Consider the following 16,642-nt stretch of genomic DNA (forward strand, 5'->3'; position numbering starts at 1 on the left):
AAGACTTACATTATTATTAATTGTGGAGCCTATTCACTTCCAAGGCTGCTGCATTTTAAATATGAATATCTACAGTGTTTCTTTGATGTGTAGCAAAGACACCAATTACAATCAGCTTGTTGTTGACAGTAATCACCCACAAGTATGTATACAAAATTGTTTGTCCCGGTTAGTTGCTCTTACCCCTTGGAACTCATTCTCCGTACCATGTGTTGCCCACAAATACTAAGTAGCTTTATTTCTAGAATTCAAGTCAGAAATTAGCTGGTATATACCCGCTCTAAGAATGTCCTCATATTTTACTTTCCAGCATCCTACCATATTTTTTGAGAGGTACTGTACCTTCTAGTTAGATTTACTCTGTTCTCTATATAAGGCTCACAGTGGTGTAGATGTATTATAGCCGCACGCATCATGCCACTATAGCAATCCCTGCCTGAGCACACAGCGCATAAGCATTGTGGTGATGCGCTGTGACCACATCTCCCGGCCGGCTCCACAGGGCATGCGTGAAATCTCACAAGCATCGCGAGATCTTGCTTGGAGCCGAAGCCAGCAGCTGCCACAGCAGGGACAGTGCTTTCTCTGCTGTAGTGATAGGGCAATGGCACTGTTATTATTGATAGCTGCAACTGTCGGAATGGTCAGTGCCACTGACCATTCATACATTGCCAAGCATATCGGTGCGGCTAATATCTTGTAGATAGCAGCACCGATAGTGACAGGGGTTCATAGCATCCATGTCATTTACCACCCCACCCCCACCATAATACATGGGGAGAAGCGATATCAGTGCACATAATGGTGGAGATGTACTATAGCGGCACGTTAAGTGCCACTATATCGCTTCCTGCTTCACCTCTTTACCGAGGCAAAGCAGGGAACCACTAACGATGAGATGTATGAACATCGGCCAGAGCGGGGTAATGTTAACTCCCCCCCTCCGGTGATCCCTGCCTGATTACACAGCGTATCAGCCTAGTGCTAATGCGCTGTGTCTCAGTACCAGCTGGCTCCACTGAGTATGTGTGGGATTTCGCAAGTATCATGAGATTTTGCGTGCAGCCCTGGAGCCGGCAGTCACCACAGCAGGGACAGCTCTGTCCCTGGTGTGGGAATAGGGCATTGCCAGGCTGTAGCTGTCGATAGCGACAGCGGGCGGAGCGGTCAGGCGAACTGACCAGTCATACATTGCCCAGGCTATCTTGTAGATAGCAGCGCCAATAAAGACAAGGGCGCATAGCATTTATTGCCAAACCCCCCGATCATACATCGGGGAGAAGCAGTATCAGCGCATATAACGTGCGCTGATACCGCTTCGGCATCTCCCCATGTGCGTTGATACTAATTCTCCCCCATATCGCCTCTTCATACAGTACATCTCCCCCAGTGTTTCTAATCAAATCTCTGACTATGGAGGCCCAGTGTGTCTAATCAAATATCTGACTGTGGAGGCCCAGTATGTCTAATCAAATCTCTGACTGTGGAGGTTGAGCAGTGCTGAAGATTTGTCAATTGTCCAGCCACAGTATACTCAACTCTGGTAAAAATCCCAGGAACCAAAGTACTGTTATTAAGGGAGGGAACATCCGTAAACAGATTAGTGGGTTTTGGTAATTCATCTTTGTCTTGCAATGTTTCATCCTAATTGTGCTTTTGCATCAGAAATATTGTAAAGCACATCACATCTGTAGTATAGAGATTAAGTAGCCTCATACATATTTATACTAAGTTACAATATGTCATTTGGATGATGAATAGAACACTGATTGTCTGCCGAAACCTTTAACTTTGAGAAATTGTAAATAGGACAGGGGTTAAATTGACTGTTTAGAAAGGCTTAGAGGGCAAGTTAGTAGGAGCAGTAGGAGTCAAGAGCTTGGACAAAATGTATTAATGATTTATAGATCTTGGAGTAAAGCTGATCCATGGAGATATTCAACTTTTAAGATATTTGATATTTGTATATCAGTTTATGAGCTGCTACTTTTATGTTTCATATTATTCTAAATTAACTTTTCACCTTTTAATTAGCATGCCTAAAGAGCATGTAAATCTTTGACATCTCACAAAAACACATTTTTCATTTGGAAATTTGTAATTTATAGACTGTTCCAAGTAGTTAAGCATTGCAAGGATTTCTCAGTTCAGGGGTCACAACTGTTTAAAAGGAACAATTACATATAAGTGGAGTTTGTTGGTGGTAATATAGGTTTGGATTTGCATTTTACAATATGAGCTCTTGTAAGAAATCTTTGTCTATTTATCTATAACTATCCTTTTTAAATATTTTGTGATGTCTTTGATCTAAAGAGGCAGGTCTAATTCATTAGTTTACCAATTGTATCTGTTGCACCCAATTGCCAGAAAGTGGAAGCAAATGTCTTAGTGTGTATTTGAACATTATAAATAGACAAATCTTAAATTAAACATAACTTTAGTCTAACAGTTTTTTAAATAATGTCTTTTTATAGCTCGCAACATTTACAAGGCAGGGAGTTGGACTATTTGGTGCACGAAAAGGTGACCTGGCCACGTCATACATACTTGCCGACCTCCAGGCAGGTTGGCACAGCAAGGGACATTGCATGGCTTGGGTGGGCGGTGTCCTCTGCTATAATATGCCAAAATTACCAGAACTTTAAAGTCAGGGGCGAGGATGGAGGTGTAGGGCTACTAGGACTCTATTCAGCGTGAATTGCAACATCGGCCTTCCCGGATGGATGCAGGCATCTCCAGGAGATGTGAATACCCTCTTGGGCAGCCAAGATCGCCATCAGAGATTTGGAAGCCTCCCAGGCATTCCGGGAGAGTGGGCAAGTCTGATGTCATGCCCCCCTTTTCCATCATACAGTGATCAAGCCCAGTGTTTCTTGAGATGCTGGGCTGCCCCCAGTCCCTCTTTGTAATGACATCTATTCACTTGCTGCTCTGCTCTGCTAGCTGTATTTTGCCACCTACTAAGAAGACTGCGAAGAGTCTTTGCTATCTTCTGTACAGGTGCCATATTTGCAGAGTAGGTGGGACTGTGCATAGACTAATTATATATACACACACACAGACACACACACTCTCATTTGGTGAAATGCCCTGATAAATATAAACTAAATCACTGCATATGCAATGATGCACCCATGTAAAGTTACATAAAACTGCTAATACATTCTAAATATAAATACAAATATTTGCATACAAACCTTAAGTGTCCATATTCTATATGATAATATAAGGACATATGCAAATGTAGCTAAATGTATTCAAAATAAGTATTTTATACCTCACACATTTTTTTTTTACCTCCTGTCTCGTTTTGTGTTATAATGTATAGTGCCATATTCTGTAAGCTCTCTAACACGTACTTAGAAATGTCTCCCTTAATCAACGTGAGATAAGAGGAATGTTGCAGAAGAGACAAATGTTTTTATTGCTGGGTCCTGTGGGTCTGCTTGTGAATCACTTCAGAGTGTGCATCGAGTTATGATGATGGTGGTTATATGATACAGAAATAGCCTTCACATGTCAGAGCTGTGTTTGAACTGAAGCATATAAACACTCAATATTCTTTCCGCTCATTTCACTCTAATAGCTGTTTCATGGTTTAATATAACACATTGCATTAATACATGAGAACTTTTTATCTAAAAGGATGGCCTTTCCCTTCACATAAATTGATATCCGCTGAAAAGATTGTTATTAATTATAATCATTATTAGTAAAGCATAAAAAGTAAAGTGCCAATCAGATGCACATTTGATGGGGAAATTCTAGGTTGCTGGTAAAGCATATAATTTAGCTTTATGGTTGGAAGCTTTAAATTATATACAATACAGTACACATTGGTGTGCATGTAGGGTTTTCTTATCACAAATTGAAATAATCAAATATAAGGTAATTGGCTTTATGTTAGAAATCTTATTTTAAGGATCAAATTGACCGAGTCATGTTCCCCAAGTCATTTGCCTGTGAACTTTTATATTAATTTCTGACTATAACATAGCAGCTGGTCCAAATGTAAAATGGACCTAAAATAATAAAAAAAAAAACATTAATCTGAGGAAAGAAAGATTAGAGCTTACAGGCTGGAAATAATAATGAAAACTCCAAATAGCAGATACAGTGCTAGCAACTGCTGAGACTGACTGTTAGGAAGACATCTCTTTTACTAAAGGCTATAGAACAGACAGGCAGTGCATCAGCACATTCTGTGATTGCATCATCATGACATCAAGCTCCTGTACTGACCATAACACTTAGAAAGCATAGGCGGTGTAGTTAGCATTAGTGCCTCAGAGCACTGAGGTCATGAGTTCAATTAACAGTCATGTTCCATTTGTTTGGAGTTCACCTTGTGTTTGAGTGGGCTCTTCTGTGTCTCCAGTTTCCTACTGCACACCAAAAACTGGTACTGTAGGTTTATTGGCTTCTGACAAAATTTACATTAGTGTGTACATGTTATAGGGAACTGAAATTATAATCTCCACAGGGCAAGGACTGTTGTGACTTTTTCTCTTCAAAGTGAATAATAAACAAAATAAAAATAACTGGGTTGGATCCGGGATGCTGGTTTACTTTCCTTGAAGTGCAGGAAAACTTTCATATTCAAGAGTCTCCCAAACATTCCGTGAAAGTAAGGAAATATGACTTACCTGCAATGCTAATATCCAAGCCAAACTTGTCTACTCTTTGCTACTCTGTGCACAAATCACAACATTGTGAAGCAGGGGCCTTGATAAAGAGATTTGTTTTGGATTGCCTCCTTCACCTGCCTCCAGGACCTACCCTTCATCATCTCCAGACTAAAGAAATTAAAGCATGTACAGTATGGTCCAAATGCACTTTATTGCTACTTTGTGTTTACTATATGCTTCCTGTCTAAACCCATATAATTTTGAAATGAGAAATTAGGGAAAAACATATGTGACCTGAAATTTGCTCTGACTATAAACTGTATTTGCTTTTGGGTCCCAAATATGGAAATCTATTTAGAGGAACTTATTTCAACTTATCCTGTTAGTGTAAGCACACCAGGAATCTGAAATATGTTAAAATAAGCATTGTAAATTAAAAATAATTTGTAGAAGAATTCGTTATCTTTGGGGATGCACGCGGAACTCTGGTGATTTCTTTAAACTTTGGAAAACTATACTTTGTGATATATATAAATTTCCTTTTCTCAAGTCATTTCAGCCTTTTCAATCTAAAAATATTTGTTATTATGGACTTTTATTCACACATACAACAGAGATCTGTAGAAAACTCTACAGTAGGTTCATTTAGGAGATTTATCGTTTTATGGTTGATATTTATATTTGTTTGATATTAAATGAGAATTATGATTAATTCAATGCACTTTAGGCATACTAATTTCAAAGGTGAAAAGTTAATAAAGAAAAATATTAAAATGAAATTGTAGCAATTCATGACTTGACATACAGCAACACATTTTTGTTAAGGTTGAATATTTCTATGGCTTGCTTCATTCTAAGATCTAAAATCATTAATAATGTCTAAACTCGAGACACCTATTGCTCTTTCTAAATTGTCCTCTAATCCATTCCAAACATGGACAATTTAACTCCTATTTTTTCAAAGTTAAAGGTTGCTGTAGACAAATTCATCATCTACATGACATGTAGAATAAATATATATATATATATATATATATATATATATAATGAAATTACTGCAGACAAATGACCAAAGACCACCAAAAGTTCTCTTTGCTGTTAAGGTATTTTGTGCTTTAAATACATATTTTACTGAATCCCATCCCCTACCAATAATAATCTTTTTATTTTCATCACTTAAGCAGGATTCGTGCATTTACATAAATCGCTAAATACAAAAAATAAATCCACAATAAAAAACACAGAATCTTCTGTGTGTATTCCACTTTAAATATATATTATTATTTAATAACATTTAGTGTTGGTCCCTTCCCTGCCGCTGATTATATTTTGTATAGCTGCAACCACTACCTATCACCTTGAAATCTGTAACTCTAATGGAAAGCTTATATAGCTGCTATATTAGAAATAGTCTAATAGCAACAGGACCCTACTAATTGCAGCGAATAGCTGCAGTACCACCAAAGTACTGTAATTTGGAAGATATGGGATTTATAGTAGAATGTCATGTTTGTTTTTTATCGAAGTGTAAACTATGGAGAGACTATTGTTAATATTATTATGATGCCATGAACTAATGGGATTGTAATAAATAGACTTTTACCATTTGGATTAGGTTTTCTAAAATAAAGGCTTTTGCAATGAGCATTTCATATTCATTCAAAATTGTACAGATTTTATTAAACTGGTAGAATATTTGACATAATCATTTATTCATCCTTGGTTAAAATGTATAAATAACCCATTTACAGTTTTAAATATCTATGCTTTGAGTTGGTTTTGTTAAGGATGGCTTCAGTGATTGCACAAAGCAGGAAGCCTTTGAAAATTATGCTATGGAGCTCTGTAATTTCTAGTCATGTTAGCATCTTCACTATTGTAAAAACTGAAAAGTATGATTATTAAATGTCAATTAACTATATCCTGCTAGTACAGTAAATGTTGGTGGCTGGTAACTGGCAATCCAAGGCACAGGCCCTAACAGTCAGTGATTTTTTGTGAAAGAAAATATTATAAGTATTTTTATTATTATTGTCCTAGCTTTACAGTAACTTTTTTTGATATCCTTAAATTGCTCTATGACTTCAGTATCAGTTTAGCTGTTATAAACCTAAAATATGCATGGGGTACACACTCAAAGTCACAGTAACAGGATGAAGGAAGTTTTTAATTCTGTATTTTTCATTCTTTGGCAAAACTTCATGATTGAATTATAAGCCAAGCACTCTTCATTCAGTCCTATACATTATCACTGCCTGTTTACATAAATTGAATGTATATATTTTAAAAGTAATTGTTAATCTGTAATAATTAATCATATGCTAAACAATGTCCTCTCATTTCCCCTAGCAGGATAACATATTTAAACTGGAGGATTCACTTTTTGAGAATGGTAGAGGAAAAAGCCCTTATGACCCCAAGCTATTAACTGCCTCCATTCTAATTGGTGAGTATGTAAGTGGAACTAATTATATAAATATGGATTAACCTATTAATTGTGCTTATCTATCTTTACAATATATGACAATTCTAAAACTATTTAAATTATAGGATAATGCAAACCACAAAATGAGCTTTAGGCATCATTCATTAATGCAAATGGCAAAGATTGTGAAAAACGCAATGTTTAACTAAGAACAAAACAAGGGTAGGGGGAACTTACTGTGGTGTTCAAAGTGTGTGGCAAATTTTGGTGTATAGTATGAATGTGGAATATAGTGATTGTATATCTTTCTAAGTCAAAGGTCCATTTAAATGGATGAACTGCACTGTATACTATATCAGGGGATAACTAGTGGTGGGTGAGTGGTGCTGCCATCCAAGATGGAGGGCCTAGGGAGCGACTCCATTGTTGCCCAGTGATGTCTGCATTTGGCAAGCTGCCACATGGCCGCCCAGAGTATCCTTGGGACATTCTGGGTTCTCGGTTCCACCTATTCCTGGCAGCAAACACACTACAGAGCTGACTAGAGCATCCAAAGTACACTCTACAAGTTCAACTTCTTCCCCTGGTGCCAGCCACCCTGTACCCTCATTTTGCCATCATGATGTCACATTTTCAAGGAGTGGGACCAGCTTAGAAAATCCTATTGAACAGCTGTGGTCCTGTACTATTATAGTAATGGCTAGCGTACTCTGAAAAGGCTAATCACTTAGATTTTGTGGTACGACAAAGAAAAGTGTAATTATTATTCTGTAAACAGCACACTGTATACAGAAAGATCAAATATAATGCATTACTAATAAACATCATCTACATTTCAATTCCCAGAATAATGGCTCCAAACTCATGATATGCACAACTACTTGAATTGGTATATGTACTGTATATCGCCCAGCAGTCGTAATCCTAACATGACATAATATACCAAGTAGTAAGCCCAATAATAATGACCAGGGCCGTAACTAGGGTAGTGCGACCTGTGCCAGGGCACCACAGGGCAGGGGATGCTGTTCGAGCTTGTACATTTTTTGTTAATTATCATTCTCACTTGTAGCTTCCTCTTATTTTATCCCCAGCATCTCTTGGCCTCCCCTATCTCTTCCCTGGCCCTTCCACATGAGGCCATGGCCCTTTTTCAGGTGTGTTATCTCCCTATTTAAAAAATAGGGGAGCGCCAATGCTTTTTCTGGCACATGGCACCAAAAAGTCTAGTTACGGCTCTGATAATGACACATGAGATATACCAACCCCGATTCCCATCAAAATGCAGGGCAACCTCAGTGTTCTGAACACGCTGCCATGGTTGTGCCTGACAGCCACGTACCTTGGCTTGAAGTACTTACCAGCTGATCTCTTTGCAAGGGCGCCAAGAGGGGGGAGAGTGTGTACTAATTAACCGAGCCCGAGCTTGTTGGAGGGGTCCAAAGCCTTCCCCCCTCCCTCTTACCTATTAGCAGCCCAGCACATGTTGCTGTGTGCTGGGCTGCAGTGGAAGACCAGGGAGACTGCTGTTTTCGCAGCAGTCTTCTTTTCTCTGCTTGTGGGGGTGAGTGATCACACTTATTGCACCCCTCCTGGATTTGTTCTGGAGGCTCACAGCACCTCCCTCCCCAGCACAAAGCACCTCTTTGCAGGGCTGCAAATAGGTTTTTCTTTTTTTTTTCTAAGGGGGCATGGACACACCTCCCATGATTAGGCCACGCTACCTTTTGCCCCCAAGCCCTGGCTGGCACTCTACAGCCCTGCTTGTAGGTAACACAGTGCTGGCTCTGTTCAGCTGTTTCAGGTCACATGTGAAGCCGGCAGTGGCCTCTCATAATTTCTGTGATGTGTAACATGGGGCTATCAGCGCAGCACCACTGCACAAGGGCTGGACTGTTCCTAAAACTACAACCTTTATAATTCATCCAACCTTCCTTCTTTTTCCCCACCATAAAGTATTTAAATTAATTAGAGGTCTCTGGGAATAGTAACAGATGTGAGTTCTCATGGAGCTGAGAGACATCAACCCACAGACCTAATCCAGTGCTAAACTCTGTCTACATTATGGTTCACATCCATTGGTAATTCAGACTCTCATCTCCACTTACGACAGAATGAGCATAACAGGGTAACATTGACGGCTGTGAAACCAATATTTGGATGGGGTGGTGCACATACATACATACATACATACATCTGTGCAAATATTCCCATTTTTAGCCCTGCACACAAGGCAGGAGCAATTTAGGCCAACTTGCATTCAGTTCTGCCCCTTGTAAATAATCAAATCACTTTCTTTTTCCATCTGATCATATAATTAAAACAGTCCACTACTAATTACCTTAAATAAACATGATCTATTCCCACTATTATTTTAGGTGGACAGTAATGGTTAATTAAACTACCGTCCGCTAAGCTGCCCAATATCATGTACAGTTTTATTTAGCAAGTGTTTTATTCCAATGGGTATACTGTATGTTAACCTGAGAAGGTTCTGAAAAAACCTTACGTATAAATGTCTCAAATCACAAGATACATAACAACCAATTATCTCAACAAAGTGTGGAATGATGACAAGACCTTTAGTGATTTATTACTAATGTTTTGTTATTATTGCTCAGTTGTTGAGGTTATTGTTTATGAACTCTAATGTTACAAACTATGGATGGATAGTGGAGGCATGCCCGTACTTTGGGATTGGCTAAGACCCAGTCCAGGGGCACAGAGTCTAACGTGCCGGTGGTGTTCATCAGGGATCCCCGCAAGGAGGTTTGGACTTAGCTGCAGCTGATACACAGGCAGTAGCCCTCTGTCTGGGTTCCATAGTATAGGTGCTGGTGTACACAGGAGTGTAGTTAGAAGTATGTCATAAGGCATACAAAGTGCAGTCGACAAGCCTGGTCAGAACCATATGGGACGGTACAGTACCAGGGGTCAGACAGAAATAGGTCATGTGAGAAGCCAAAGTCAGGAACGAGTAGTAGCAATCACAAGCAGCAAAGAACGCTAGAGTAGGTGTTAGCCTATACTTTGACACTGTCTAGTTCCCAGAGACTCCCTTTAGAGTTCATATTCTTGCACCAAGCTTGACATCATGTTTGGCGAACCTTACCCTTTTCATAGGTAGGCACGTGTGCCCCTAGGGAAGCTGCTGCTGCCTGTGTACTGCAGCTGGATGCCAGGAGGAAGCTGGGATTACAGAAGCTGGCGCCAGGGACTCCCCACCCACTGCCCAGCTGCCAACCAGCGCTGCCGGACCCGGTATGTTAATGCTGGTGTCCATGGCTGTAGAGAGCCATCCTGGGCCCCATTACTATTGGGGGTCGAGGCTGAATCATGATAGGCATGGCCTCGCCACCTTAGAAAAAAAACAAAACACTAATTGCTGGGGAGGGGGCACTGTGAGCGCAGCTCAGCAGCAACAGTCTCCCACTGTTGCCCAGTACACAGCAGCGTGTGCTGGGCTGCTTACAGGTAAGAGGGAGTGGGGGTGGCATTGGACCTGGGCCTCCACTGGGCCCCTCAAACAAGCCTGGGTAATTGGTACCCACTTCTCCACCCTCTCAATGCCCCAGCCAATGTCCAGCATGCTGTGACAGACAGCTTGTGATGAAAATTAGATTTGATAACAGATCCAGCTCAACTTAAGGAATATTTTACTAAAGATCTGATCAGTCTTAGCAGGACCAGTCCTGAACACATACATTAAACTGACATTTTCCACCACCACCACCACATTAACAATATCACATTATACACTACTCTAACTGTCCTGAGCTGATTATTTTGCTCAGGAGAGAAACCTGCAGCAGTCCCCTCTAATCACATTAACCAGACTGTCCCACAACTCAACATAGCATTTTTATCTATAAATAGAAGAGGCCTCAAACCATGCTGGGTGTCCTCTCAGTCAACATAATATTATAACCCCCAACTGAGATGTTTCAGGATCTTTCATGGTTGGTTGATTAGTAATAAGTGAAATAAGTAGTGACATTGCAAGCACGATGATGTTTCAGTAAGAAAGTAAAAGGGAAACATTTACATTTAAAAAAACAAGTTTATACATCACCAAATCCTCTAAAAACCAAAAATAATTAATAAAAATATTTTTATATGTATTTAGTAATTAGACGGTCTGAAAACCTAGCAAAATTGAACAACCATATTTCTAATTTCTAACACACAAATTCCTTTAAAGTTTGAAAATTCCCAAAATGTAACTGTTAGAAAAGTATCTTTGAACCACATTTGAGACTTGGAACCAATTAAAAATGTGTTAGTCTGATTCCAAGATATTAAACTATTGTCACTAATCATCCTGCAAGTGAACTCTCTATTCATAATGGCATAACTACATGATTTTTTTTTTTAATGTCTATTATAGATTTATTCAAAAGTATTTTTTCCACTCTACTATGTAGCTATTATTAGTCAACTACAATGTATCTAATTTTATATGTAAGTGAGAATACATCTGTTCTCTAGTTACATTTGGTTTTGTAATTCACTCATTCCACAGACTGTTTCCTTGAAGCTGATTGTTGACCTTCCTCCTTGAAATGGCAATCATTTCTTTTGAATATTTCACAGTTAATAACCACAGACTGGTTTCCTGCAAGGATCATTTGAGTTAACTACCAGCTTTGTATTTGAAATGAAAGTTATTTTAAAAATAAGTTGTGTAAATAAATGTTTAACATTTTCACCCTCAAAATTGATATTACTGAAGAAGTTATGTCACACATTTTACAGAGATTAACAAACAAAATGTTTTTTAAGCTAATTCTATAACTATATTTTCTTTTAATGCTATTATTAAGGACATCTAAATCCTGTTACCCCTCTCTGTATGCTTGATTTTTCCTAACCATAAGATATTACTCTGTTTGCTGAATCTGACGCTCCTCTTTCATCTTAGATACAGAAGTTAGTGGAATTGTGCCACGAACAGAACACACTCTGTACTGTCAAAAAGTCAGTATGGCTAAACACTACTTAATCCATAGACAAAGGCACCATATATCCTGTGCAGGCAGCTAAATGCCACTAGAAATTGAAATCCAATGTATACCTGTTCAATCCTATATAAATATCTGTAACACCTGTGCTTTTCTGTGGCCGTACTCTGTGGCGTTGCATACCACATATTTCTCTCTGCATTTGTTGTGGCAGTTACACATCCCATTGGCAGTAATTGCCCTTCTTATGAACCCTTTAGTGCACAAACCCACCTTACACATGTGTTCATACACCAAGTCTTAAATTGCACCAAATAGCCCTGTTTGGTGCCTTGTAAAAATGCAACAAAGCTGCTATGTGTCTTTGTTCAATAATTAACTACAGTTGTATCTCTTTCACACTGCTAATGTGAGAAGAGCACAAGGTATATGTGCCCTGTACAATACTGAACTGTACCTTGCATCCCACCACACATTACTGTGCAAATTTACATTCTACGATAGCAACAAAAGTGCAAATACTAAGGGCCTGACTGAGTTGGGAATAAAGCAAGAAAGAGCAAGTAACTGTGCACCGAGACAAACCATGTAGCAAGGGGTGCAAATACAAAAAATGTTTTTGCATGCAGGATAAATACTGGCTGCTGTTGCATGTACTGTACAGTGGCCCACACATGCTGCCAAGCTTTATTTTTACACTTCAGCTCGGACACACCCCTCTAATATCGAAATCTCTCTGCACATTTTAAAGCTGCCCCACCATGCAGTGCAAAATGGTTTTACCAAGGTGCAGAGTTACTTGTACTTGCTCTTTCTTGCTTTATTCCCTACTTAGAATTAGGCCCTAAGTCCACAGTACAGGGGTGGATTTACCGCTAGGCAACCTAAGCGCCCGACGGGTCCCAAGGGCCCCGCAGCCAGGCTCCCCTGAAATCCGGCCCTGGAGAGCCCACCAGCTGGGGAGGGAAGGAGCAAGAAGCAGTATGGTACAATAGCAGCAGCACAAGGGAGGGGGAGGGGTGAGGAAGCGGAGTTGCAGGCCTGGGCAGGTGCTACTCTCTCATTAGCAGGTAGAGGCAGCGCCGGTGAGTCACTCACTTTGCCCCCACCCCTCTCCCTGTGCTTTTAGTAGGCTTGGCCCTGCTCAGTTGCGGCGTGACGTCCATAGCCGGATTAAGGGCTGGCGCAGGAGGCTCATACCTTCAGGCCCCCTGACTGGAGCTGTTCCAAAGCAGCTCTGACACTGCTGTCTGGGAACGATTTTGCTCATCCCCAGCCTCTGCCACCTCACGCTGCTGCCGGTGGTGGAGGCTGGAGACTAGCAGAATCATTCCCTCTCCAGCCAGTGTGTTGTCTTTAGCACCTGACCTGTCAGTCATTTGTTGCTTAAGTTCGTCCTCCGGCGGTGACGAATCGGCGCTGCATCTGCACTACTGACAGTAGTGACACTTTGGGATGAGACGTCTTATGCCCCAAGAAGAGGACTGGAGCAGGATGCTGAAAACTCTGGTGCAGCCAGACAGCTGGGAGCCTGGGACTCTGGGAGGATTTAGGTAAGTGACAAAAACTGGTAGGATATGAGATTGAGGAATCATTAAATATATAATGGCTGGGGGTGAGGGGGGTTCATTAAATATATAATAGCTGGGGGTGATGGGGGTTCATTAAATATATAGTGGCTGGGTGTGATGGGGGTTCATTAAATATATAGTGGCTGGGTGTGATGGGGAGTTTATTAAATATATAATGGTTAGGGTGAGGGGGGTTCATTAAATATATAATGCCTGGGGGTGAGGGGGGTTCATTAAATATATAGTGGCTGGGAGTCAGGGGGGGTGGGTCATTAAATATATTATATAAGGGGTGGTTCATTAAATATATAAGGGGTGAGGGGGGAAATCCTTATTATATAAGGGCGGGAGTGAGGAGTTGTTGGGAGGTCGAAGTAGACAAAATCGTACTATATATATATATATATATATATATATATATATATATATTCCCATAGAGATAAAACCTTACGGTGTGACATGTCCCATTAAGGCTTCTTAGACATGATCTGAAAATTCACAAAGCCTATTGAATTTCTGCCACTCACACTCCAAAAAGCTGACGCCTTAATGGACGAGTTCCTTGCATAATACAGATATGGTATGCCATGACACCATGTGGTTAACTGCAGATTCAGCACTCTCACAAAGTGAAATTGCTGTCACTCACAAACTGGTGGAGCTGCTAATTCACAGAATTGTGCGCTCATTGGAATACACACATACAGTCTATGCAACTGAGGTATGAGCGCAGAATATAGAGCCACACAGATAAGATAAGAGTATGGTGGATGGGGGGAGAAGACAGGGCGTTGTGAATGGGGCAGACAGAAAAGCATGCAGAGAGGAAGATTAAGCAGTACAGATGGGGGCGAGCCAAAGTGATGCAGATGGGTTTGTTATGTTAGGCAGGCATGATTACCTAGGAGCCTAGTCCAGCACAGTCTTGAAAGCAGGAATGTAAACTAGGGCCGGCTCAGATCTCAGTTCTGGTTGTGCTGAATATGGGGGACCCTACGTCATTTGTCCCCCATATTTTGGCAAACAGGACAGGTTCTGAAAAGCCTGGTGTGGATTGTGCTTAATACAGGGGACCCCTACGTCATTTGTTTTCTGTATTTAGCACAACCAGTACTGGGTCTCCAAAGCCCGGGGCTGGTTGTTTTTTGGGGGGCGGGGCCACACCATTTTTTTATTTTTAAACACAGAAGCAGGTATCACAGATGCAGGTAGCCTGTATCTGTGTGTTGCTACCTCCCCCGGGTCCTAATGCCTGCCCCACCACCGACCACACTGCCCCCGCAAAGGCCTGCTACAGTCTGGGTTCTGGCCACAGTTAACGCCCGCTAACCCCCCCCGCACTTTTCCCCTGGGTAACGCTGCAGCTAATGCCCGCTTCTTTCCCCCCGAGCCCACCACTGCTAAAGCCCACAAATGACGGCCATCTTTGTGCACCCAAGTGGAGGCTCCTACTGTGGCTGCGCAACAATTTGACATTTTTTTATCTATTCAATTGTGCATTCTTGAGGTAATAGTTTAAAAACTGTAACTTACTCAGTTACCTGAACCCCAAAAGGCCCTACCCTGGCACAATAGCTACCTAATAAAACAAACCCCAAGTCTAAATTCACTCCCTACCCTAAGTTATGCCTTCCCAAAAAAACCCCATAGAGAACAGTAGAAAAGTGGTCCTAATTGAGAATGTCCGAAAAAAATTGACAGTTGGAAATTTTGATTATTCCCAAATCCTCATTGTTTATGTTTATGCCCTGAAATGCACCAAGCAACAGTTCTACCCGTCGGTGCCAAATTTCAGCTCGGTACCATCAATAGCTTTTGAGGTGTAGCCAGGGGCAGAACTATGGGAGACAATGGAGGTGCCTGTCACCGGGCTCCAGCTCTGTAGGGGCACCTCCTCCATTGTCCACAACATATTCACCCCTCTTTGGGCTGTAACTATGTACCCGGAGTGTACCGTTACGGATGCCCAATATATTGCACCCCTTCTCAGCACCTGAGAAGCCACCATACACTAATGGAGAGCTCTGTGTCAGACCATCAACTGCTGCCTTCGTCTATAGCCCTAACACGTGACTGCCAACTCCCGGCAGCTTATTGTGAGTGCTTTAATCACTATTTCAGCAATGTATATAAGTTGTGTCCTTGTCCTGCACTGTAATGTACTGTAAGTTACTTGTTTCTTGTTCACCTATTAGTTCTATGTACTATGTAAGGCACTGCGGAACACTTGTGGCGCCATATAAATAAAGGATAATAATAATAATAATAATAATAATAATAGCCTGTCTGCATGCAAATTGCTACATTACAGTGTCAGCGGCACCAAAGTATGACTTGCCTCCAGGTGTCTGGGATGAACTCACACCACTGGGTGTAGCCCCTTAAACACCATGCCCCCCCCCTGGAATTATCTATGTGAGAATTGCAATTTTTTTAGATGCAGCATTAATATAAGGGCACAACTTCTCCTTTTAGGAGAAGATCCTAAAAGGATAGCCCATCCGCAGCTTCAGGAAGGCAATCTTCCTGCAGCCCTAGCTCTAGGAGCTCAGGGCCACCGCTGGCAGCTCTCCATGTCCACCCTGACTGTTATTGGTGAGGCTAACAGAATCACCCACAGTCTGGTGACTGTCAGTCAGGATCACCCACCCCATGCTGGTGACTGCTCTTCCTGCAATTTAAAAACAGTTTGTATAATTTAACAGAAAATAAACTGTCTACAATTTTGGGGACATTTAAAAAAAAATAGTTTAGAGGTTAATAATGCTCATATTGTGTCATCCCTTCTTACTATAAGCAGCTATAATATTGTGTACAACACTGGATAGCTTGCTTATTCCATAACTTTTTGTTGTTTATGAATTGGTCTAATCAGTCATACACTACAAACACATATTAAATATACTATGTATACCACATTGATTTTATGTGGCTTTAACATACTTATATTAGTTTTAAGAACAAGAAAACTCTTTTCTTACTTTATTAAAAACACTTTTAATATGCAATCCCTTTAATGCTTTAAGTAATTTAATTATGCCACAGTTATTTGCAATT

At 40.7% G+C, this 16,642-nt stretch overlaps 1 protein-coding gene across 2 annotated transcripts in view; it reads left to right on the forward strand.

Annotated features, from left to right (window-relative positions):
• SEMA3A (semaphorin 3A) overlaps window positions 1-16,642 on the forward strand; it is a 259,026-nt gene that overhangs the window by 154,193 nt on the left and 88,191 nt on the right. Inside the window, exon 5 of one of the 2 annotated variants that reach the window (XM_088468796.1) lies at window positions 6,978-7,074. In XM_088468796.1, the coding sequence (XP_088324922.1) occupies window positions 6,978-7,074 (97 nt within the window). The remainder of the gene's footprint in view (window positions 1-6,977; window positions 7,075-16,642) is intronic. The other variant, XM_088468797.1, reaches the window with a different exon arrangement.

The sequence above is a fragment of the Taudactylus pleione genome, unplaced genomic scaffold (assembly GCF_031769625.1).
Source record: "Taudactylus pleione unplaced genomic scaffold, aTauple2 ptg000086l, whole genome shotgun sequence".
NCBI lineage: Eukaryota > Metazoa > Chordata > Amphibia > Anura > Myobatrachidae > Taudactylus > Taudactylus pleione.